At 40.7% G+C, this 25,773-nt stretch overlaps 5 protein-coding genes across 7 annotated transcripts in view; 4 read left to right on the top strand and 1 right to left on the bottom strand.

Moving 5' to 3' along the window:
* Positions 1–795: 795 nt before the first annotated feature.
* LOC135468934 (putative adhesion G protein-coupled receptor E4P) lies at positions 796–2,695 on the top strand. Its single transcript, XM_064747423.1, has one exon. It carries the CDS (start codon positions 1,005–1,007, stop codon positions 2,403–2,405), a length of 1,401 nt encoding a protein of 466 aa, XP_064603493.1. The 5' UTR covers positions 796–1,004; the 3' UTR covers positions 2,406–2,695.
* Positions 2,696–6,034: 3,339 nt separating this feature from the next.
* On the top strand, positions 6,035–10,848 carry LOC135467891 (5-hydroxytryptamine receptor 1E-like). Of its 2 annotated transcripts, none has more exons than XM_064745806.1 (2): positions 6,035–6,392; positions 9,004–10,848. In XM_064745806.1, exon 2 carries the CDS (start codon positions 9,004–9,006, stop codon positions 10,372–10,374), a length of 1,371 nt encoding a protein of 456 aa, XP_064601876.1. In that variant the 5' UTR covers positions 6,035–6,392; the 3' UTR covers positions 10,375–10,848. The 2 variants fall into 2 exon arrangements, with proteins under 2 accessions (XP_064601876.1, XP_064601875.1); XM_064745805.1 differs by lacking the exon at positions 6,035–6,392 and adding an exon at positions 6,803–6,965.
* Positions 10,849–10,855: 7 nt separating this feature from the next.
* LOC135467892 (5-hydroxytryptamine receptor 2B-like) lies at positions 10,856–13,420 on the top strand. The gene has a single exon (XM_064745808.1). It carries the CDS (start codon positions 12,004–12,006, stop codon positions 13,249–13,251), a length of 1,248 nt encoding a protein of 415 aa, XP_064601878.1. The 5' UTR covers positions 10,856–12,003; the 3' UTR covers positions 13,252–13,420.
* A 7,346-nt stretch (positions 13,421–20,766) lies between these two features.
* On the top strand, positions 20,767–21,708 carry LOC135467367 (probable G-protein coupled receptor No18). The gene has a single exon (XM_064745139.1). The coding sequence runs from the start codon at positions 20,767–20,769 to the stop codon at positions 21,706–21,708; it is 942 nt and encodes a 313-aa protein (XP_064601209.1).
* Positions 21,709–22,256: 548 nt separating this feature from the next.
* Positions 22,257–25,773, bottom strand: part of LOC135468345 (cilia- and flagella-associated protein 43-like) — a 31,333-nt gene continuing 27,816 nt past the window's right edge. For both annotated transcript variants that reach the window (XM_064746544.1, XM_064746543.1), the window contains exons 38-39: positions 25,270–25,423; positions 22,257–22,675 (exon numbers count right to left, since the gene is read on the bottom strand). In XM_064746544.1, coding sequence (XP_064602614.1) covers positions 22,506–22,675; positions 25,270–25,423 — 324 coding nt within the window. In that variant the 3' untranslated portion in view covers positions 22,257–22,505. The remainder of the gene's footprint in view (positions 22,676–25,269; positions 25,424–25,773) is intronic.

The following is a 25,773-nucleotide window of genomic DNA, read 5'->3' as shown; positions in this document are numbered from 1 at the left end:
ACTCGAGCCCAAATTAGTCGAGTCTACCGTACAGATTGATGGAACCCTTACGGGACCTCACCGGCTGCGTTCTGATTTAGAGCACAGGCCTGTGACGCATAGGCCTGTGACGTCAAGGTCTCTCCCGGCCCTGTAGCGAGTATATATATATATATATATATATATATATATATATATATATATATATATATATATATATATATCACTGTGGTAAGACTCACACCACGTGCGTTGGAAACTGCGTTAATTATCAGTAATCAGGGATACCAAACTCGCTCCCCAATACCGTAATGACACTTACTGGAAGTACTTAATGTTGGACTGGGCATATTGCAAACATATAAGCCTGTATAACGGAATTTCACGTAAAAATGTGCCACAGGAGTCAAGTACCAACCAGGCAACACACAACGTTGAAACACCGTGTGAGTGTAAAATTTCTCTTTCTTTTGTTCACCAACCTTACGGTATGAGCTGCTAGATATAGAAAAGAAAAACAAACATAACATTGAGCTGAATAATTTTATTAATGATCCAGAATGATGCCTGAAACATAAACCACGTAAACAATTAGCGTAACCGATCGGGTTGATAAACATACGTGGCGTAACCGAATGATCGGTTAGGCGAGGCGGAAAAGACGTAACCGATTTCTGGGTTTCGCCGGCAGGCCAAATTTCGCTGCCTGCATGTGGACGAAACGCTAAAAGACACCTTAAAACACTGAATTTTGGCACAATTTGGTTTGTAGCTTCATAACAGTTTCTCATGTCTTTCAGGACCAGTGCTCGCCTGTGATATGCCCTCCTCGACGTTTGTTCGACAATTCACGCTGTCAACCTGTCTTCCGGTCTTGCGCAGGCCTGGGCTATAGTTTCAAATTCACTCTCCTGTCAGACCGGCCAGTTGTTCTGCCCAGCACTGGTGTTGTGAGTAGACGCTATGAACGACATCTACGTCGAATTTTACAACCTTACCAGCCGTTTGTCTTCACTCCTTTAGAAATGAGGATTACAGGAGAGAGATTCTCCATCCCTTCAAAAAGTGTTAGGATTCAAGCCATACATGTAACATTCAAGTTTGTATCTTCGGCAAGGAGGTCAGTCAGTGACCTTGAAACTGATTTAAACGAAGTTGTTGAGAAACCGTGGACATTGGTCAAGGACGGTTTATCTGTTACATTTCGGCGGTTAACCAGCAATGGCACTAGAATCGGTCGGAAAAATAATCTGAATACCAGTACAATCCAAGATCTTAGTTTTGTTTCCCAAAATGACTCCAGGGGCGTGTTTGGAAAAACCTGTCTACGGAGAAATTGTCTTAGCTCTGTGGAGTTTATTGACATGTCTGATTACCTGAGCTGTCCGTTTGTGGAGATACCTTCGAATCATTTTGGCGGTCGCTTGTTCCTTGAGAATCAGACCCTCACGTTTGGTAATCAGACAGTGGTTCTAAGGGCTGGGACTTACCAGGAGTCAGGGGTTGGCGTACAGCTGTGTGTATCAGAGATGACACGCATCACGCCCTCTGTTTCTGTATTCCCGAACACATCGGCATCCTGGAGGGCCACGTTCTCTACCGTCTGTCTCACTGTCTCTGACATCTGTCTTTTCCTTACTTTCCTTGTCTATTGTTATCTCCCCTCTTTACAAACCTTGCCTGGTAAGAACACCATGAGTTTGGTTTTTCACCTATTTGTGGCACAGTTTCTGTATCTGTGCGGCGTGAACGCGGTCAGTAATGCGGTTCTTTGTCAAACCATCGGCGTTGTCATTCATTACATGTGGCTGTCGTCGTTTTTCTGGATGTTTGTCTGTGCCTATCACATGTACACCGTCTTCTCAAATCTATATGGTAACTCCCAGAGTGTGTCTAGGGAACGAAGTGACAAACGTACATTCATTCACTATTGTCTGTTCGCAGATTTATCTCCCCTTATTCTTGTTGCGGCGTGTATCAGTTACGTTCTTGGCCGTAGTGGCGGCCATCAGATCGGTTACGGCGGTGATATTTGTTTCATTAACTCTATGGAGGCTATTGGGATATTTTTTGCCTCCCCTCTATTGCTCATCTTGATATTTAACCTATTCTTCTTCATTCGAACGGTACTGTCTCTGCAGAGAAGACCTGATCTGATAGCCCATAGTAACGTCTGCAATCGAAACTATGTAGGCATATACTTCCGGTTGTCCTTGCTCTTAGGTTTTGGCTGGATTTTTGGCTTTTTTCCGTCGAACACGGTCATCTTTTGTTTGTTTTCAGTTTTCACGGGAGGTCAGGGTATATTCATATTTGTTTCATTTTGCATCAATAGGAGAGTTTTATTGCTCTTGTCACAGAAATTAAACTGTTCAGATTTGTTCTTTCAGTCAAACTCAAGCACGAAGTCTACAGATACTCAATGAACTATTTGACACTGGGTTGTAAACGAATTCTCATAAAGATGTGAAATTACTGGAAAAGCATTGTACCTCACAAAACGTTTGTATCATGTGGACTGACTGAAAACCTGGAAATAAGAAATTGGAATCTTGGAGACAGTACCGACTAATACCTATACAACCAAAACTACTGAGAACAGTTTGTTGGACATTACAATCGTGTTCTTTCCATACAATAGGTAGAGGAAATTAGGAGTATAATGGCGTTGGTATGTAATATGATATGTAATACAATAAACAAGGTTTTAGGCTTGACCGACCTGTTATTTAGTCATGATTGTAGTAATTAGTAACATATGCCATTTGGGTTCATTATTATTTTGTGAGTGTACAGGATAATGTATTATATACTGTAAATAAAGCATTTAGTTGCGACTAAGAGTACTGTCGTTTTTTCTGTCGATCGATCTGTCCGTCTGTCTATTTGTCAGTCTGCCGATCGATCTGTCTGTGTGTCTGTCTGTCGATTTGTCTGTCGATTTGTCTGTCGATTTGTCTGTCTGTCTGTCGGTCGGTCGGTCGGTCGGTCGGTCTGTCTATCTGTCTGTCTGTCTGTCTGTCTGTTGATCGGTCTGCCTGTCTCTCGGTCTGCCTGTCGATCTGTCTGTCTGTCTGTCGGTCGGTTGAATTTTTGACGTCCTATTTTCTAACCTAGGTCTCGTCCTGTCTTTTAACATAAACCATTCATTTAACGAGGTGAATGAAAAGACCACCAAACCTTGTAAAACCCTCTAAAGTTTAACGTCGTACTTAACAATTTTTCAGTTATATGACGACGAGGAGTCATTAGGCGTGTGTACATATACTGTGTCTCCTAATAGCAGGGCGAGTTCATGCCGCCAAAATGCTGCTGCCAACGAAGTATTATGCTGAAGTCAGCAGACATGACACCCCACCCAGTCACATTATACTGACACCGGGCCAACCAGTCCTGTTTCCTTGCTCTAACTTCTTAGTGCTCAGCGCCATGCGAGGCAGCAGCAAATACCAAAGTGAAAGTCTTTGGTATGATCGACACAAGTTTGATTCCAGGTCTTCGACTTCGAGGCGGACAACTCATAAACTCATTTCTCTCCCACCATAATGCTTGGTGCCGTCGTATAAGTGAAATATTCTTGAGTACAGCGTAACACACCAATCAAATAAAATAAATAAATATTGTTTACGGATAAAAGGTCTGTGATGGTGTGGACGAGTTAACAATCTAGATTAAATCCATCTTTGCCCTTTGCTGAAATGCAGCTATGGGTTTGAATGTATAAACTGTCAATTACTTTCTGCGTAATAGCAACGATTGACAAGTTGTGTGTGCGACTGCAAATCTGCCATTTATTGTCGAATTTGTTCGCCCTGGTATATTATCCCTAAAGGTCGTTCGTATAATTTGGAGCATGGGAAAACCTTTAGGAGAACACCAGTGTGTAAAGTAAATGGTAGAATGTGTTAACTGGGTTAAGTTATCAAAGCGTACATGCCGGCACATTAAGAGAGGTGTGTATGAAATGTTTACAGTGCATAAGCATACTGACTAGGTGCACAAGGACTATGCATGTATATGGAAAAAATAAAGAAGAAAAAACAACTAAGAAGCAGTTAATGCCATTGGCTCAACTGAATTAGTCATCGTCATGTGAATTTCCTGAATTTCTATGTGACGTGTAAACTTAACCATATCATCTTCGTGTTATATCATAAAGTTCAATTAAGTGATATTGCACGCAATGATGTGTGGGGCATGTACGTTAAAACATGCTGAAATACTCCCATTTTGTATGAACTTCTCAGCTGTAGCAATGTTCCACGCGACCACCTATAGTCTCTCCCATACAGCTCTGCTGATCTAACTTGTCATCTTCTACCACGCCGCCGAGTTAATAACCATCGCATGTGTTATGTGTTTGATGTATAAGATCCCTTCATCTTTCCACAAACTTCTGAATTTGAGTGGGGTAACTTGATGGGGTTTGAGATGGGAGGAGGTATCCAATGACTTGAAGCTAGCGGCAGCGGGATATTTTTTCATCGTGCTTTAGCAGATGAAAACAAATTGGTGCTGACATACAAGTGGTTTGACTAGTTATACGCTGGTTGGAATGTAGTGGGGAGCTATAAATATTTATTTATATATTTATATGATCGGTGTTTTACGCCGTACTCAAGAATATTTCACTTATACGACGGCGGCCAGCATTATGGTGGGAGGAAACCGGGCAGAGCCCGGGGGAAACCCACGACCATCCGTAGGTTGCTGCTGGACCTTCCCACGTACGGCCGGATAGGAAGCCAGCATGAGCTGGACTTGAGCTCACAGCGACCGCTTAACGCTATGCTAGCGCGCTAACCAACTGTGCCACCGAGGCCCCAGCTATAAATAAGGATTAGGCTAAATACTTGTACTTGTGCTTGTACACACACATCTAATGACTCCTCGTTGTCATATGACTGAAAATTGTTAACTACGACGTAAAACCTCAAGCATACATTCGTACAAGCGTACATTTCATTTACACATTTCATATACTGACACCTCTATTTACAGCATGTTATCGTGGTAACGCAGATTCACTGGTAGAGAATGTTTTTTTATCCTAAACCCATAACGGTATATTTATCTGTTGTTATCTGGTGACGTTGTACGTTAACAGAACTTTATGTGGTGATGTTGTACCTTAACAGAACTTTATCTGTTGACGTTGTACCTTATCAGAACTTTGTCTGGTGATGCTGAACCTTAAGAGAACTTTGTCTATTTATGATGTACCTTAACAGAACTTTGTCTATTGATGTTGTACCTTAACAGAACTTTGTCTGGTAATGTTGTATCCTAACAGAACATCCGGCTTTTGCAACTACGCAATATGATTTTACAGCCAGATGGGTGCTGTTTATATATAGAAAAATACATTACTGTAGCCCAAGCTACCAGCAAATTTTACTGTGAAAATATAGCACTTGTTTCTAAAGTTTCAAACAGGCACGCTAGGGGCAAAGCAATTTCCATAATCACTTCTACTGATCAAAATATGCTGTATATATATATATATATATATATATATATATATATATATATATATATATATATTATCAGTGAATTGTTCAGTCTATGTGTTTCCGCTATTAGTACATTATGTGACGTTTCAACACAAGTACTGTTCTAAAAACAAATACAACAGTCCTTGACCCCAAGTGTAGGTCCCAGGACATCCGGATCCGCTCTGCTCAAATCCGCTCCCTAAATAAAAGAGCGGTGGAAATCCATCCTGCAACAAGGAGGCACATTACACGTTCATGCACCCTAATGATTCCTTCGTCGTCATATGACTGAAAAATTGTTGAGTACGACGTTAAACCCCAAGCACTCACTCACTCATATCCGCTCCTAAAATTCCCTTAGTTTGTATTAAGTTACAAAAAACTGAATCAAGCCGGATGAGATCAGTATTGGTCTTTGTACTAAATACAGCGTACGGAGATGATTTTAGCTATTCCCCGGTAATATAGGTCTGCAATTCTAATAACACAAGGATCTGAACTTAAAACACCTACATACAAGCAATCTGGGGTTTCGCATGAACGATCGTTATTTAAGAATCATTTACTGTGTGCCTATAAAGTTCAGATCTACACCGCAAACTTAGCCAGAGAGATTGTATAGTTGCGCTCTTCATACGCGGAGCGGCAGTGACGAGATCGCCCGGCGGACATGACTAGCTCAAGCACAGGCTTGATCGAGCAGCTGAATACACAACTTTAGGATTCGCACAACACGGGAGAAACTGTTGTGTGTTGGAGTAGCCGATCCTATTTCTCTTTGTACACGGGGGATTACGTCACGGAGAGTACACCCTCACCTACACAAGCATCAGGTACTGTGACAGGAGGAACCAGCGAGAGTAACTCTGGCCAGCAATGATGTGAACATACAAGTAGATGTGAAATTAGAAGTAAAAGGTAAGGATTAACATTAAACTACAAGTCATATGTCGTCGTTTAAATGATCCATCTTAATGTAACACACCAGTTACACTACCTTTAGGCTGCGCTATAGTATAGTCATACACATTACGGCCTATACCTGTAGCCTACAGTTCGTACTGACACATGCATAACAAACAAGATCTAATCCTGTCTGAATATTTACCGCATTTACTCCAGTATATATATATATATATATATATATATATATATATATATATATATATATATCGTAAAACGCTATTCTTCAAGCCGATAACGGTGCTTTCTGGCGTGGCTGGAGTGTGATTGGCTGAGCCGTGTATTCTCGTAAATTAGGTCAACATTCGCGTATAACTTAAAACTACGTGGGTTATGGTGTTTGTTTGACTGGAGTTGATGTAGAGATGATAGGCCATAACGTATGAGGATTGAGCAATACTACATCGAAATTGTCCAGGTCATTGGTGATCTAATCCATCTAGCACATATTAATCGCCCTTTTTGAATAACAAAGTGTCTAAATCAGACGTCGAATTATGTGCAGTTTGAAGACCTGGTCTTGAACAGGTAATTTGTAGATATTTTCGTTTTCACTGCTTGTGGGGCTTTGGTTATGAATGACGCGTGTGTGATTGTTTGTCCAGTCTGAAGTCCGTTGAAGACTTGTTTTCCAACAATATGGGGATTGGGGGGGGGGGGGGCTCAGTGGCTTAGTTGGTTAGCGTAATGGCCCAGTAGACTCTCACCAATGCGGTCGCTGTGAGTTCATGTTCAAATCATGCTCCAGCCGTACGTGAGAAGGTCTTCCAGCAACCTGCGGATGGTCGTGGCTTTCCCCCGGAATGCTGGCCGCCGTCATATAAGTGAAATATTCTTGAGTACGGCATAAAACACCAATCAAGTAAATAAATCCAACAATATAGTGTGTATATCTCCAGGTCCCAACGCTACGCCCCCACCCCTACCCTCCGTTTTCCTCCATCCATAAATGTGATAAAAAATAAAATGCATGTGAATAACTAAGTAACATTCAAACCAAAAAAGTAAATAAAAGCAGCAATCGAATAATTGCTACTACAGATAATAGAACTTCACGGGTACTATATAGGGAAATATATAGAATGACTGAGCGCGATTTCCCTATCATAATGCTATAGGCGCTGTGGTATAAGTGAAACGTTTTTGTAGTATGGCGTAAAAGACCAATCAAATCAAATAAATAAATAAATTGAGCCCGGCAAGAAAATGTATTATTATATTATAAATATTGCTTTCAATATTTTAGTTAACCAGTGTAATTTATTGTACATCACTCAAACGATTTGTGGAAGAAGTGACATGCCACCTCAATCAATCGTGCTTGAATTGACACATGTAGTGCCCTCCTTTCATACTCAGTGGCAAGCGAGGAACTGCCAATACACTCACAGATTGCGCAATTCAAAGCCTTTGGTATACCTATTTGGAATTCATCCTGGCTTTCTAGCTTTCGTATACGAATGGTACTTATTTTATTTGCTCGCCATGCGAAGCAAGGGGAGGTTTATTGTGATAGGGGGATCAGATGCTGTCGGTATTGGTGTTGGTGTTTGGTTAAAGTTTATGTCCAATCATTGGGTTGCAGTGACCACCCGTAGTACACAGATAGCCAACCATCGGTAGCAATTTGCATGTCAAAAACCAGGGAAGTCATCTACCTTATAGCTCAACATCTTGCTCAGCTGTTCACATTTATTCCCATACTGCATGGATTGCCAACTACAGTTTGTGATCTGCACATCAAAGAACTCTGTGGTAAAGTTGTGCGCCAAAACCCCACAGCGTCTTTTACCACCACAATGATTTACAACTCCATAACACACTAAGTCACTGCTCTGTAATCCTTATAAAATTAAAATTATCCGTACAATAATTTTGATCTTTTTGTTGATTTAATGACAAGATCTTAGCACTATATAATTAGAGGATAATATCTGTGTATGACAATGTTAATCATTCTATTAAGGAGCGACCAGCTCCTTCGTGTCAGTTGGTTATTAACAATCTTGTAGTTACTTCAGATAGGCCTGTGCATGGAGTCGATGTGGACATTCGATTATCTTTATCGGCTTATACCGGGAACCCTTGAAAACAATATAAGTAAATCAGTGTTAGTCTACAAATGGCTTTAGTGTTTACTTAGTGATACGCCTAAATCCGGAATTTTATTATCGAAATTCTTCTTCCTTCAAAATTGATGAGTAAGATGTGCATGTTATTTTAGGATCATGTATGGTTAATTATTTTCTGTGGTTTATCTGCAGTTCACGTGCACTGAAACAAAATAATCTAAGGAGTGGTTATAATTACGTGTGTATTTACATGCACAATTTTTAACAAACCGGTAGTTGTGAGGGAAAGTTTTCTTCTAACCTACCTGGTAATTTTGAGAAGTAGATATCCTGTTTTTATTTGTAATCACGTATCCAAAAGATCCTGTTGATGTTCCGATGACCTATGTAGTGAATTTAAATCCGTGATATAATTGTCATGAACTAGAAAGAATAATGTCTGAAAGTTTTTGGATCCCATCATTTATATGTAAACGTGTGTGTTGTTGTTGTAGATGGAGACAATGGCTGAGGTTGAGGCCACACTCGTCGTCAATGACTCGGAAACTCTTCTCCGGCGGGATGTGCGCGATATGCTCAGTGAGAAGTACTTCACTTTGTCTCTTCCAACGACAATATTCCAGATTTTAATGAGTGCATTGGGAATATTTGGCAACACGGTTCTGTTGCTGATATGCTGGCGCAGAAAGATGCACAACTCCGCGATGTTTTACATCGGCTCCTTGGCTGTGGTTGATCTGTTTGCCTGTGTTATCGTCATTCCTCTTCAAATCGTCCACTCGTGGCGCTATTATACATACTATGATGACATTGCCTGTAAGGCGTTCCAGTGGTTCAAACTGTCTACCTTGGCCTCGTCTTGCCTGTTGTTTATGGGAATCGCGGTGGACCGGTATAGGGCAGTCTGTCATCCGTTCAGCTGGAGACACTCTGACAGGAAGAGAGTCTTTGTCATCCCCTGTGTCTGTATACTGGCCGGTGTCACCTGTATGGCCCCAGAACTTGTCCTCGTTGGTATTCAAGAGTACAGCGTTAACCAAACCATCCTCAAATTCCATTTTTCAGCGGAGGAAAAAGCTACCATGGATTTTAGCCAATCAGCGAACATCTGTGAACATTTGAATTCCTTTTCCAACTCCTGGGAGCTGACAACTTTTCTCTCTGTCGCCTTGGCAATTTTTATCGTCCTAGTAGCCGTTGCTATTGTTTGCTATGGACGCATTACTTGGACTATGCATCAAAATAGAAAACAGTTTACGGAAACCTCAAATAACAGTGAGAGCAGGCAATCAACAGTGCCTCTAAGACAAAAAGGAAGGGGTGCTTTAAATAGCACAACCTCTAATGATATAGCGGAATCAGCGTTGTCTGATATGATGCGCAAAAAAGACTCGGCCACCGCTGAGGAAGGGAGGCAAAGAGACAGTATTGTGCAGAAACATGTTACTGTGTCATTGGACATCAAGGACATTAACAACACACTCCAGGATCCAAGGGCTAACTCTGATGAACTACCATCCAGAAAGTCATCACTGGCAAACGAGAGTCGTAAAGGTTCTGTGGATATGGTATCCATCAGTAAAAAGCAATATGATGTAGCCAGAGCACTAATGGTGGTCACAATAGTCTTTCTGCTCAGCTGGCTTCCGTACTGGATCATCGCCATATATGGCGTGATCTTTGACGACTATCACATCACACTCTCCACTGGACTCACAGCCCTGTTAGTCTTTGTGGAACAGTTATTCTTCCTGAACAATGCTGTCAACCCGCTAGTTTATCTGATGTTTAGCGGAGAGTTTCGACAGCAATGTAAACAACTCTTTCGGAAAGGACTCCGGGGGAGCAGATCTGAAAGCCACTGATGTACGCAGATAGATGGAGATTGCAAGGGTGGGGGGTGGGGGTGGGGTGTGGGATTCGAGTTACTGGTACAAAAAAAAACTCGTGGGACAAAAACGTATTTGCTGAAAGGTTTTGATATTGTTTCATTTTGCCAGTTAATGTACATTGTTTAAGATTTCTGAATCCATCCATCTTTAGCCGCGCTCAGTTTATGTGACATGTCCCGTCAGAGTATAACGCTCTGCGCACGATACCGTTGATATTAGGCAGGGAATCTGTCGTGGTAGATAGCTGTTCTGGGGCAGTTATCGATTCGGTAATTCAGTTCAGATGGGCGCTGTGTGATGTCATTGTACACATACATGTGTTATAGACCTTTGTTCATCATTGCGAATAGAGCTTAAACTGTCTTTCATAAAATAACTTTTTATAATAAACTTAACTTATTTTCTCTAATTGCTTCTTATTGTTCTTGTGAGCAAACATATATATAACCTTTCATTTTCCCTGTATGTGGCCTAATTTTCTCCCTCTATCTACATGTAGAGAAACCACATATAAAGTGGGCAGACAACTCTCTCTAGCAATGCTCACGTATGTAATACAGTGGTTCGTTGTACTACAATTCTGGTCTAGTGACCCGTGTAACTATCATGATCCTGAACATGATGAACATGGTGGACACGTTTTCCATAAACCTCGCCACTTGTTTCCCATTAATACGCCTCAACGTCACTCGTGCGAAATATCGTCATGTATAGAGATGCCAATGGTCCAAGGTTCACCCCCGGCACACCGGTAGCCTCCATCCATAAAAATGACCACTATAAAAAAATTCTTGAGTAGATTTATATCTACTTGTTGCTGCTTTCAGTTTAGTCTGCCAAATAATTCCCCTTTTATCGTCGGTTCCTCTGTTGATTTTATATTTAGTTTAACTACACTGGATCGATGGTTGAAGTTCTGTTAAACATATCATTGACTTGGTACACATTTCATTAGGATGAAGCCGCTATATAATTCTATAGATATACCATCAAGATTTGCTAATTTTGCAATTCGGTATCTTTTGTACTTTTGTTCGACTTAATTTTAATCTTAAGACTAAGTACATAAGCATGATCTAAGTGCTGCTCAGCAAAGGCGCAAGTGCATAACTACCTTGTTAGCTAAAGGCATTGACTGATCGGAAAAGAAACATGACCAGTCCATTCACTGATGGCTTTAAACCGGACTCGTACAGCACAACCCTAATCCAAGTTTCCATAGAAATGTCAGACATTAACATCCGTCAAATTTGATTTCACATCATTTGCTGCCATCGCCAGTATTGATACATGCACGATTCTCCGCTTATCTACAAAGCACCTGGGATATTCAGAGTGAGCCTAGTATAATAGTTGAAACAGATGCAAGCATAGAGATTGACTGGCTGCCGTTCACTGATCCATAGGTAACGGTACCTGGACAAAGAAAACAACGGGGAAAGACTAATTAATATTGAAAGACCTAGTTATGTCCGGGGAAGGCACAGCGACTTTACACAAATACCTGTCACACATTGGCCAGAAATTAGTGTCTGTGTTTGTTAGCATCGAGTGACATTGGTGCATATATGCACGCAGGATTTCCTCTCGGACAAATTCGCCATGTTCTCTTCTCCTGATGGGGACCTGGGTTTTAGAGGTTTGAACAATACACAAACGAACGACGAATTTGCCATGAGGCTAAGCAGCGAATTGTTTACCACAGCTTGGCCAAAATGGCTTTTCCAGATTCTTCTTATTATCACTGGGATAACTGGAAACTCGTTGATCATCGGCAACTTTGTACAACGACGAAAGATGAGTGTAGCAAACTTCTATATCCTTTTTCTGGCGTTCGTGGATCTATTCAGCTGCTGCATTGTGATTCCGCTTCATATCACCCAAACGGCAAATTACTTCAGCTTTTATGACCAAACCGCTTGTAAGCTGGTGGAATGGATGAAACAAGCCAGTCTGGCGGCGTCGGCTATTGTCCTACAGGCCACGGCCATTGACCGTTATCAGGCTGTGTGTAAACCTTTCGTTTGGCGAAGGATTGGGGCTGTAAGAAAGCTTTTCACTCTTTCTGTATGTGTCCTGTTAGGAATAACACTAACATTACCCGTGTTTTTCATCGTGGGAATACAACGCTATGTTGTAAATGTTTCTGCAGTAAGAGCTTTTGGATTTTCGGCAAATCTCTACGAGAATGTGTCTTTCAACCAATCTTACATTTATACCTGCACACTTCTTTATGCTAATCAAGGATCCTGGAAAAGTCAAAGCGTCACTTTTATTTCACTTGTCATTTTCATTTTCCTGGTAACAGTGACCATGGTTTCATATACAAGTGTATATAGAATCATGAAACGCAAATTGAATGTCGGAGGCAAGATGTCTTGGACAACATCGAATAACTCGGTGCAACCAGCCGAGGAGGACAGACACACGGAACCAGTGTTAGATGTCTCGTCAAACAACGCCAGTAGCACCAATGTGGCGCGTACCACCGATGGCGCTAGCACAAAGCAACAGCCGTCTTCACGAGACACAAGCAATGGTCGTCGAGAGACAAGTATTCGCACTACCCAATACCGAGCAACAAAAGCCCTCGTGGTCGTCACAGCCTTGTTCATCATTTCATGGATTCCATTTTGGATATCAGCAATTATTGCATCTTTCAATCAAAGTGCAAGTACTTATTATAGTATCAGCAATCAGATATGGAAACAGTTTTTCGTCGAACTCAACCTTGTAAATAACGCTTTAAATGTGATTGTCTATTACGTGTACAACCGTAGTTTTCGTCAATATAGTAAAGACGTATTACGACAATGTAAATGTAAACTAAAGATAAATGCAAAATTGTAAGTTTCGACATAATGTCAACATTTGTTTGTCTAACAGCTGTAGAGTCCATCATAGGAAAAGTATCATACACTTGTGGTAATTCTCCTTGATCATCGATTTCATACCCATAATTTAAGGTTGCTTTCAACACATATTCGATCACATCAGCAGTCGTTTTTCCTTAGATATTACCGATATCTGTCCAAACGGAACACCAAGCTGAAAACACCACATATATTTGACGCCCGGTTTGACAAGCTCTGAGTATACTCACTTATGCTAGGTCTTAAAGCAGGAAATGCCACATTTGCCAGTTTTAATCTTTATTTTCGATTGCGAAGCTAATTGATACACTACTTGGTAACACATGTCCATACATATCATCGACCTTTACTGTGATGTTCGAGAATTTACCGCTGTTCTGTACTGGTTTTACCAACCATGGAGGAAGTCTAATACAATGGAGTTAAAAAAACCGTCGTCTGTGCCTCGGAATGAAGAACACACATTTGATTGGAATGTAACGACGTGACTTTGAAAACTATTATAATAAACAATAGGCGACCCTGTTCAAGAATTATATCACACAAATTTTTGCAGGTAGCCGTTTTTCTGAATTAAGGGACAAAAAGCTAAAAAGACGATATGAGTCGCTAAAACCTTGCTATAAAGACGTGGTAACAAAGGCAATCTGCATGTGCCTTTAACTTCTTTGTTCTACTTGACCTACAGATACAGAAACTTACATGTTCTTCGCGCTATATGATAAAACAATATATCAAACTTAATTTTTAAAAGCCTTGTAATGTTTCATATTTATGAGCTCTAAGACTGGAAACTAATTCTGGTAACATGCTGAAATATTAGAGTTGGGTATATCCAGTCAAAAATAACCCTGATTTATAACTGGCCTTGATGACTAAATGATCGAATAGGTAGAGTTAAAGCCATCCAATAACCTAGTTTAACTAAGTTTCTTACCATCCTTAATCATTTATCTCCGCAGACATGTTTTGTCTGTTAGCCTCGGTTTAAAGCGATGAAGCTTGGCAACGGGAAGTGAGCTGGAAAATGCATGCAATAAAATATTGAACTCATGTAGGAATGCATGATGGATATTTATTTGTTACTGACAACACTCCTCGCGCAAAAAAAACAACAGGAACCAGTTCGAACCACGCGACCATTTTGGTCGACCACTGATTGACTGCGGTGAAAGCGACTCTTTTGCTGAAGAAAGTGTTTTTGATCATTTAGATGGTACACACGTTACACGAGGTCATCAGGGGCTTCTTCTACAAAGCTGTCGTAACGCCACCTCTAGAGCATTTACCATGGTGACCTATCTCTTCACTGTATGTTGTCATGGAAATGGTGTCGGGCGAAGTTGGTGACTGCTTCGTGGAACGGGCCCTAAGGAACCAAACTGTATATAAATGTACAGGTAACTTGAAACGCGGACGGAGAATATTTTTTAAATGGGTATCCAGGTTTAAAAGACGTGCGAGACAACATTCATCATCAAGGGATAGTCAAATGAACAAAGTCGTAAATTTCATTTGTCTGTACCTTGCGCTGTTTCTTAAAGCAGTAATATATACTGCTCTTGATACCATGTCTCCATGGTTTTCCCGGTTCACTCTTAAGTTTATAGACTTCAGAAAAGTCACTGCGAAGCATTCAAGTCATGTTTCACGGCCAGTAAAATAAACACTGAAGTATAATTTTTTGTCGAGCCTTGTCTTGTAAATGACGTTAGGAACGCAAATGAATAAACACGTCGCGTAAAGCCGCATTTTCGTCAATACTGTTGGTGCGCATACTTTGCCCATGCAGTGACAGAGCAGATGAAGTTTGCTGAGAACACATATATGTCTGGGTTACACTTAGTCATATTCGAGTGAGTGAGTGAGTGCTTGGGGTTTAACGTCGTTCTCAACAATTTTTCAGTCATATGACGACGAAGGAATCATTAGGGTGCATGTACGTGTAATGTGCCTCCTTGTTGCAGGACGGATTTCCACCGCTCTTTTATTTAGTGCTGCTTCACTGAGACGACTTACCGAAGGCAAGCAAGCCGCCCCGCCCGAGCCATTATACTGATACGGGTCAACCAGTCGTTGCACTATCCTCTTCATGCTGAACGCCAAGCGAGGAAGTTACAACTTCCTCTTTTAAAGTCTTAGGTGTGACTCGATCAAGGATTGATCCTGGATCTACCGGTCCAGAAGCGGACGCTCTACCGACTGTGCTATCAGGGCCGGTTTAGTCATATTCGATCTTGGCGTTGTAACACTACAGCGCCATGCCCAGGTACCACTGACCGTCCCTAATGGAGTTTCAACAGATACCTTCGCCGCTGCTCTCTACCTCTATCCTATCTTTTCTTCCACCCAAACAATCCACATCGATAACAACATTTCATAACCAAAGCATCTTTACGTAGCGTTCAACAGGCTTTGCTTAAGCCTCCACCTCTCATCTCTTTGTCGCCGAGCCTATATTTGTTTGTTATTTCAACTGCCTTTCTAATCTTTTTACTGCACATTTTCTATTGTACATTTCGTCGTTTGTTTAGGTCAGTACAAAATATTGATGGAGAAATTCATAGCATTCAGACACAATCAACTCGATTGTTTCACACCAATTCAGTCTTACTTCAGTCCCCATGTTGCTTAAGTTAAGCTTAGTGCTTCTGGTAGTTTAAAGTCAATATTTGTCTTATTCATGACTGGCGGTAATTCCTGTTTGATTTCAATGGGGGCTCCTTGAACAATGGACAGCTGAACATTGCCTGTCTCTCTAATAAGCGACATGTCAATTACCACCTATATTCATATTCGGCAAAGGATCATTCCATTGTCGCCAGATTATGATTCGGTGATACAGCCTTGGAAACTGTGACATAATTGTGTTACAGACTCATTTTGGCTTTTGTTACTGTGGACTAATGAGCAAAGGTGTCCTGTATAATGTACATCGGCGTATTAGCGCCTTTCATATCACAACCGAGCGTGGGGAAGTCAAGGCGTTTGTATTGAACCACATCATGATTTTCTCTCGGGTTGACAGTGAAAGCTTTGACCCATTCAACGATACATGTCAGCGCCATGAAGTTGCCCAGAGAATCAGCAGTGAATTCTTTGCCACGGCTTGGCCAAAATGGCTTTTCCAGATCGTTCTTGCTATTACTGGGATACTTGGAAACTCACTAATTTTAAGCAACTTTGTGCAGCGGCGGAAAACCAGTGTCACGAACTATAATATTCTTTTCCTTGCTTCATTGGATTTATTCGGCTGTTGTATCTTGATCCCCCTTCATATTTTCCAAACCGCCAATTACTATAGCTCCTTCTACCAAACCTCTTGTAGAATGTTGAACTGGATGAGGAACGCTTGCCTTGGATCGTCGGCATTTGTCCTACAGGCCACAGCCATAGACCGTTATCAAGCTGTGTGCAAACCATTCACTTGGCGACGAATCGGGGCTGTTAGAACTATTCTAGTTCTGATTGTGTGCGTAATATTAGGGGCCCTGCTGACATTACCTATATTTTTCACCGTTGGGATACAACGTTACGTGGTCAGCGTTTCTTCCGTTGAGGCTTACGGGTTTTCCGCCGACACATACCAAGGCTTCACAGTCAATCAATCCTACATTTATGTGTGCGAAGTCCTGAACATATACCAACACTCTTGGGAAAATCTAACAGTAAGCATTGTGTCAGTACTTATATTCATTTTTCTTGTGTCGGTCACGATGGTTTCCTATACTATCATATACATAACAATGAAACGCCAGCTGGGGTTCCGTGGAAGAAAAGTTTGGACAATCCAGAAGAATTCCGTCCATCCAAAAAATCGGGAAGAACAGCCGGGAACAACTTCGTCACATAACATCAATCACAGCAAGGTGACCTGCATCAGCGTGACTCCCATCAGCGATGACAACGGTGCCGTGACGTTGTCATCTTTTTCTGACAGTAGCAACGGTCAGAACAACTACGCCCAAGAAACAAGTGTAGGTAATACCCAATACCGGGCAACAAGAGCCCTAATGGTCGTCACAGTGGTTTTTACAGTTTCTTGGATTCCATTTTGGGTCATCACATTACTAGGTAATTTAAACTCTCGCTTCACAAACTATGTCAATATCACTGATCAAATACTGCGGGAGTTCTTCATTGAGCTTTACTTTTTAAATAACGTTTTAAATGCGATCGTCTACTATGTGTACAACCGCAATTTTCGTCAATATTGTAAAGAGATGTTACGAAAATGTAATTGCAAAGCAAGATAACTTTTCGTGCGTCTTTAAAAAAGTGTCGGTGTAAAGGGAGATAACTGTGCGCAGTGCCAGTCTGTTCAGCCTATACACAAGTGACAAGGCACTGCCTCACATCACTGATGACACAGACACTTACTACCTGACATACGAACATGAGAATGTGGCAATATTTCAGTCACCGAGAGAATATCAACATGAGTCAACCAAAAATATGTTATGAGGGGACTGTTAGCATTTTCCCTTAGTGGTGTTTCTACAGACTTGTCTGCATGATGTTGAACTTCACTCCGTTAAACTTCACTCAGTCCGACATTTTTGGCCTGATTAACAAGGGAGTTTGGAATTCGAACTCTTTTATGGCCAAAGTTTTATGTCTAAGTAATACAGTACCATCTATCTGATTGCCTTACAGTACCATCTATCACTGTGTTGTAACAAACAAGTTAAATGTGGCTGAATACCTTGGATATGATGTCACAGTTTTTGTCAATGTTGTTTGTAAACGTACCTCATTGCAAGGCCATCGTTGATACAGTTTTCATGTGATGTGTTTTTGTTCTGATGGATTGATCGTATTTTAACTTCATATTTGCTGATACGCTGCAAGTTGCGCTAAAGAGTGAAGGAAGCCACATGCCAGCTTTTCCTCGTGTGACGTACACATCTTCACTTCCACATCATATTGGTCGAATAGAAGTGGCCATCAACGAACACAAGAGTGTGCATGGTCCAAGGAATAGCGCCAACCGCTTATTATCACCACCAAGACCCCATGAATACCATCGACCGTATGTCACCTAGACCTCACGAAAACCGACAACTGCAAATTGTCACAAAAGCCCCAAGAATACCATCGACCTCTTATTGTTAACCTGGCCACACGGACACCGTCAACCGCTTAATAATGTCAGCAAGGCCTCAAGAATGCCGTCAACTGCTTGTTAAACTCAACAAGGAACCACGGACTCCGTCAACCGCTTGTTAATGTCAGCAAGACCCCACGAATACCGTCAACAGCTTGTTAATATCGGCCAGGCCCCACCAACACCGTCAACCGCTTATTAATGTCAGCAAGGCCTCATGAATACCATCAACTGCTTGTTAATGTCAGCAAGGCCCCACGAACACCGTCCACGGCTTATTAATGTATGCAAAGGCCCCACAAACATCGTCAAGCGCTTGTTAATGTCAGCAAGGTCACACGAATACAGTCAACCACTTATTAATGTCAGCAAAGGCCTCACGAACACTGTCAACATCTTTTTAATGCCAGCAAGGCCCCACCAACACCGTCCACCGCTCATTAATGTCAGCAAAGGCCCCACAAAAACCTTCAACCACTTATTAATGTCAGCATCCCACAAGAACACCATCGACAGGTTACCGTCACCTAGGTCCCGTGAGCACCGTCTGACACTCATTGTCTACATGCCACAAGAACGCCATCGACCCCTCTTTGTCATCAGGGCCCCACGAATACTGTCTAAATCTTATTGTCTCCATGCCTCCAAAACACCATCACCGATTTTGTCAACAAGGCCCCGTGGACATCATCGAAAGCTTATCATGATCAATACCCTACGAAAAACAACACCTGCATGAAGGTGGTGCTTAAGGCTGGGACTGAATCAGCCAGGAATCCCCCGATTTATGACTTACACACATTCTGTTGACAGCTGTCAGTCGTTAGATTTCAGTACATTTAGCCTAATATGGTGGACCGGACCCACGAAGAACCATCTGGCTATTGAATTCCTTGGAATGGGTAAGGTTTTTCTTGATTTGGTTTTTAACACCGTTCTGAAATGGTTTTCACTTATGACGGCGATTAGGGTTATGGTTGGAGAAACTGCATGGACTATCAGGAGTAACACACTGCCCTTTTCCTTAGGACCAAATAAATCTCCTGAACTTAAAGCCCGCAGCAGGATTCGAACATAGAAAGCAGAGGTATTTTCCTTCAGTTTGTCTCATATCCATCTGTTCTAATATGTCGCCTCCATGGCTGTAGAATTCAATGTAGACTTTAGCTGTATAATGTGAATGAAAACAAGATTATATACATAGTCTGTCTGAACCCATGTGTTTCTAGTCACGTACCGTTTATAGGCCTACAATTACTTTATCTTTTGGGCTGTATGTAAACTACTGCTGAAGTTAAAAGCACTTTGGTACTTCATAATTAATTATTCACGCTTAGCGTTATTTTCTATACAACTGCTCTTGACGGCCTCTCAGAAATAAAAAAACAAAGAAGCGCAACCTGTCTCTATAACAAGCGACATGTCTATTGGCATAAATATCGATGTTTTCCGTTCACTTGTTATAACTCCAATGCCATCCTGTCATCCGTCACCTCGCTTTGGGAACTATGTTATAATACAAACATTGTTGTGATATCTCTATGTTGTGAAAAAAAAAAGCTGTGTTGACTTGAGTTATTTGGTAAATATAGGCATCAGTGGAGACATTAGACCACAATGGAGCACTAAGGTCTGTCGCACGAGATTTCATATCCGATATTATCAACTGAGCACAGATTTTATCTCAACAAAGCATTTCAAGGCAATGAGTACAGATCTTACGGGAGTAATATGACGATTCACAAAGAGTGGGCTAAATACATAGACCACCGTTATTCATTAATATAAACATGTCATTTATAGCACAATGCGGCACATACATTAAAAATTACAGATATAGGTCGCTATTAACCTAGAAAAGCGAGATAACCATGGAGACAATATCCAAGGTATCCTTTTATATTCCATCGTTCGAACAGAAGGCAGTCGTGTGTAAAACACAAAAGCCGCGCCATTAGATTAATAAGGAAAATGTGTCATGTTCATTACATAGCAAGGTGTTCGGGTCTCCATATCACAACCGAGCGTTGAGAAGTCTAGGCGTGTATATTGAACCACATCATGATTTTCTCCCGTGAAGGAAGCGACAACTTTGACTTGCTCAACTGTACATGCCAAGGCTATGAAGTTGCCCAGAGAATCAGCAGTGAATTCTTTGCCACGGCTTGGCCAAAATGGCTTTTCCAGATCGTTCTTGCTATTACTGGGATACTTGGAAACTCACTAATTTTAAGCAACTTTGTGCAGCGGCGGAAAACCAGTGTCACGAACTATAATATTCTTTTCCTTGCTTCACTGGATTTATTCGGCTGTTGTATCTTGATCCCCCTTCATATTTTCCAAACCGCCAATTACTATAGCTCCTTCTACCAAACCTCTTGTAGAATGTTGAAATGGATGAGGAACGCTTGCCTTGGATCGTCGGCATTTGTCCTACAGGCCACAGCCATAGACCGTTATCAAGCTGTGTGCAAACCATTCACTTGGCGACGAATCGGGGCTGTTAGAACTATTCTAGTTCTGATTGTGTGCGTAATTTTAGGGACATTGCTGACATTACCTATATTTTTCACCGTTGGGATACAACGTTACGTGGTCAGCGTTTCTTCTGTTGAGGCTTACGGGTTTTCCGCCGACACATACCAAGGCTTCACAGTCAATCAATCCTACATTTATGTGTGCGAAGTCCTGAACATATACCAACAATCTTGGGAAAATCTAACAGTAAGCATTGTGTCAGTACTTATATTCATTTTTCTTGTGTCGGTCACGATGGTTTCCTATACTATCATATACATAACAATGAAACGTCAGTTGGGGTTCCGTGGAAGAAAAGCTTGGGCAATACGGAAGAATCTCGTCCAGCCAACAAAGCGAGGAGAGAAACCGGGAACAGTGGCTGATGTTTCGTCACACAAGATCAGTCTTATCAACGTGACTCCCATCAGCGTGACCCCCATCAGCGATGACACCGGCGACGTGACGCAGTCGTCTTTTCCTGACAGTAGCAACGGTCAGACTATCTCCGTTCGAGAAACAAGTGTAGGTAACACGCAATACCGGGCAACAAGAGCCCTAATGGTCGTCACAGTGGTTTTTACAGTTTCTTGGATTCCATTTTGGATCAACGCATTACTGGGTACTTTTAACTCTCGCTTCACGAACTATGTCAACACTACCGATCAAATACTGCGGGAGTTCTTCATTGAACTTTACTTTTTAAATAATGCTTTAAATGCAATCGTCTACTATGTGTACAACCGCAGTTTTCGTCAATATTGTAAAGAGGTGTTACGAAAATGTAACTGCAAAACGAGTCAACTTTGAGCAAACATTCATATGGCAACGACTGAACCATAACTTACGACCCATAACAAACTTGTCATACAAGGGTGATTGGCCCTTCCACTGGTATATGAGTTCGAAAACACAAGCTTATTACTTTGAAACCTTAATGCCGTATTCACGGGGTGCGATGTGTTACATCGAGCCGTCGAATGAAGATAGGATGACTCAACAAAATTTTTACACGGGACACCTTTAATTTTTTGTTAATTCCGGAAGTCGCCAGTCAGTTCTGCGCCGTTTGAAAACGGCAATCTTGGATTCTGCTTCTCTTGGAGATTTTATTCCGAAGATATGCGACGTTATGTACGATTTATATCATGGAGCTAAATTCAAATGAATAACAGGACCATGAACGAGTCGACACAATGTTGTGCCTCATCTAACAAGGACCAACTCATGTCTCCTTGGAAGGTAATAAGACCGTGTTTGTTACGGCTGGTTCACTGAAGTCTCCTTATCAAAAATTTCTGCTCCGATTATTTCTATAATTCAACGACTATGGAAAGTTTTATCTTTATTATCTTCACAACCGATTACATGTCTTAGATTATCGCAGCTTGTAGGACAGGTAATAATTAACTATAATATAATCATCACTTTGGAATAGTTAAGTTAAAATACAGAAGCTACAAAGCAACATTCACCGAAGATAAAGTAAAAGCTAGACATTAAGATAGTTAACACAAATTGTAAATTTATATCCTCCTGTCGGACGCCACTTTCGTCCGTCTTGCCAGACAATGTTTTTCTTTATCTCTCCACACCAGTATTCCCAACTAGCGCTCGACCTGCACCAGGGCCGGGAAGGTCCTCATACGAAGCCGCTCCACCTCAGCACGAAGAACTGCGACCTCCTGAGCCTGGGCTTTAGCCAAGTCAACCAGTTTTCGTCTCTGAACTATTTCTTGATACCTTTTCTCCGCTCCTGTGTCCAAACGCTGCTCAGCTGAAAAAATTCATATACATGATTGTTTTACAAATGTTAGTTTACAATAATTCCTACAATAAACCATTAATATCTCCCTCACGAGGAAATATGCCTTATTAGGAGAGACCTTCCTCCAGACGTGGAAAACGCATTTTTAGTCGTTCTTTAGTAGATTTAGCAACATGATGAGGACAAACTTCATGGTATGCACGTACATGTATATTTTCAGCTGTAATAAACGAGGTTTGAAATAAATTGTACCTCCCTTCGACATTAAAGCTCTGGGATATTTCTGTGGCCAATAAACGTTTGTCAACACTAAGCAAGCCTAGAATAAGTTCTACAAATCAATCACAGCAAAACGGATGCTTGCAGATTAATTTGAATACCAGACTGAAAAAAAAAACATAAAATGACCCAACTGTGCATTGGAAAATAATTGCTTTTATCATTTTTTGAATGTCAATAAAAGAAACAAAAACACTTAAATTTGGCGAACCAGAATAAGTAACGCAAAATATTATGCTACGTCACATAATTTGACTGTAGTTTTTACAGTGTTTATGGGGCGTAATGTTTCAAAAGATGCATTTGGATGAACAATGGGATCAAGAACTAGACAGTCAAGGCAACCAAGGTAGGGCAGACCAGTGCTCCATATTTATCCATAGCACCATACAGAGGCTTCACACTGTGATATAGCACTGTTCAGGCATCTCAATGGCTATTATTCTTCATCATTTCAAACTTTCTAACCATTACAGGAAAACTTTCCTATCCTAGCTTTTGATGTTAGATTTTGAATGACCTTTTCCATCACATTCAAGAACTTCACATATCTGGAGTGGCTTCCAACACATGACGATAATATGTATTTAATACGTAATATGGTTTAACGTGATACTTAACAATTTTTCTATCATATGACCAAGAGGAGTCATTAGGTGTGTGTAGATGCATTGCGTCTCCTTGTGTCAGGGAGTCCATGCCGCCAAAGTGCTACCGACACCGAAGTATCATGTCAAAGACACCAGTCATCACATTAAAGTGACACCAGGCCTACCAGTCCTGTTTCCTTGCTCTAACCTCTCAGTATGGAGTGCAAAAAGAGGCAGCAGTAAGTTTCATAAGTCTTTGGTATGACCTTGACCCAGGTTTGATTACGGGGTCTCCTGAGGGCTAGTAGCCTGATCTTTAAGAAAAAGCTATTTGATTGTACATACCATCACCTTTATTGGACTTCACAAATGTTATATAGAACTCAGGGCAAAGCAGGTCTAAAGACAATTATAGCCACAAACAATCCTGACAGGTGCAAAACTTCCAATTTAAGCAAGGGTTTTCACAACAACTCAGTGTTATTTGTGGATAATAACATCCTGCATTTCATTTAATAAGTCACCATTAGCTTGAGAAAGGTGTTAGCATACATGTAATAAGTCACCATTAGCTTTAGAAAGGTGTTAGCATACATGTAATAAGTCACCATTAGCTTTAGAAAGGTGTTAGCATACATGTAATAAGTCACTATTAGCTTGAGAAAGGTGTTAGCATACATGTAATAAATCACCATAAGCTTTAGAAAGGTGTTAGCATGCATGTAATAAGTCATCATTAGCTTGAGAAAGGCCATAGTGTACATGTAACAAGTCACCATTAGTTTTAGAAAGGTGTTAGTACACATGTAATAAGTCACCATTAGCTTGAGAAAGGTGATAGTATACATGTAATAAGTCACCTTTAGCTTGAGAAAGGTGATAGTATACATGTAATAAGTCACCTTTAGCTTGAGAAAGGTGATAGTATACATGTAATAAGTCACACATTAGCTTGAGAAAGGTCATAGTATACATGTAATAAGTCACACATTAGCTTGAGAAAGGTGATAGTATACATGTAATAAGTCACCATTAGCTTGAGAAAGGTGATAGTATACATGTAATAAGTCAATATTAGCTTTAGAAAGATGTTAGCATACATGTAATAAGTCACCATTAGCTTTAAAAAGGTGTTAGTATACATGTAATAAGTCATTATGAGCTTGAAAAAGATCCTAGTACCACTGGCCACTAGAATGTTGCTCTTACTGAAATACACTATTATTATCCATAAAACCACTAACCTGTCGAAAATATTATCAAACTTCTAAATTCCATTTGGACAGATTAACATTTTTGTTACACTGGATAACATTCTCCTCAGCAATTATTAGTTTAGCACAATCACAATGGATATCACGTAACAACTGCTTTTAGTAACAATCATAAAATGCTCAGGATAACACAAAAACAGCTATTAACATGGCCATTCAATAATATACTTATGCACTATTAAACAACCATTATTAAACACCGATAATGCTCATAAAAACAGAGACATGGATTTCAGTTTGCCATGAAATTACCATGGACATTTAGCTCACTTCATGGTAGAATCTGCAATTAATCATAAAAATGTTCATGGGCATCATATTACATGTATATACACCGTAACACATGGCCATTAAATGGGAGCGTTGATAATACAATGACCACTAATAATGATCCTAATCTTTTTATTGCTGAATAAATCCTTTAACACAAACACTGGGTGTTGATGTCATTTGTACATACCATTGACACGATCAATGTGGGTTCTCTCATTCACAGAGACATTAAGCTCTTCCAACTGTTCAGCCAGCTTCTCATTTTCTTCCTGTTTCTGTTTAATAGTGCCGCTTAAGTCTCTCATGGTCCTCTTCTTCAGCTTGATCTTTCTGTTATGGTGCTGTTGACAAAAAAATAATTTCACCAAAAATGTCGCATAATGATGAGTTTCAAGGTACAACCACAGAGAGTGAGTTTGGTATTTAACAAAATAAATCCAAATACTGAAGTCATTTTTTTGCAATATTCTAAATTTCAGCATACTATGTTGCCATCATCAGCAATATGTTGTCAGCAAGAATGTACAGGCTTCTATACAGACAGCAAACAATAGTACAGTAAGCATACAATATCATAATCACACGGTATATTACTCACCTCTTTTTTACTCATTCATGCCTACCACTGTTACCCATGTACATATACAAGCCTGTGCATTCTTATTATCGGTATATTCATGACTATAGCAAC

This window comes from Liolophura sinensis, chromosome 6 (assembly GCF_032854445.1).
Source record: "Liolophura sinensis isolate JHLJ2023 chromosome 6, CUHK_Ljap_v2, whole genome shotgun sequence".
NCBI classification, from domain to species: domain Eukaryota; kingdom Metazoa; phylum Mollusca; class Polyplacophora; order Chitonida; family Chitonidae; genus Liolophura; species Liolophura sinensis.
Note: the sequence above shows the minus strand (reverse complement) of the source record. Positions and strands in the feature narration are given on the sequence as shown.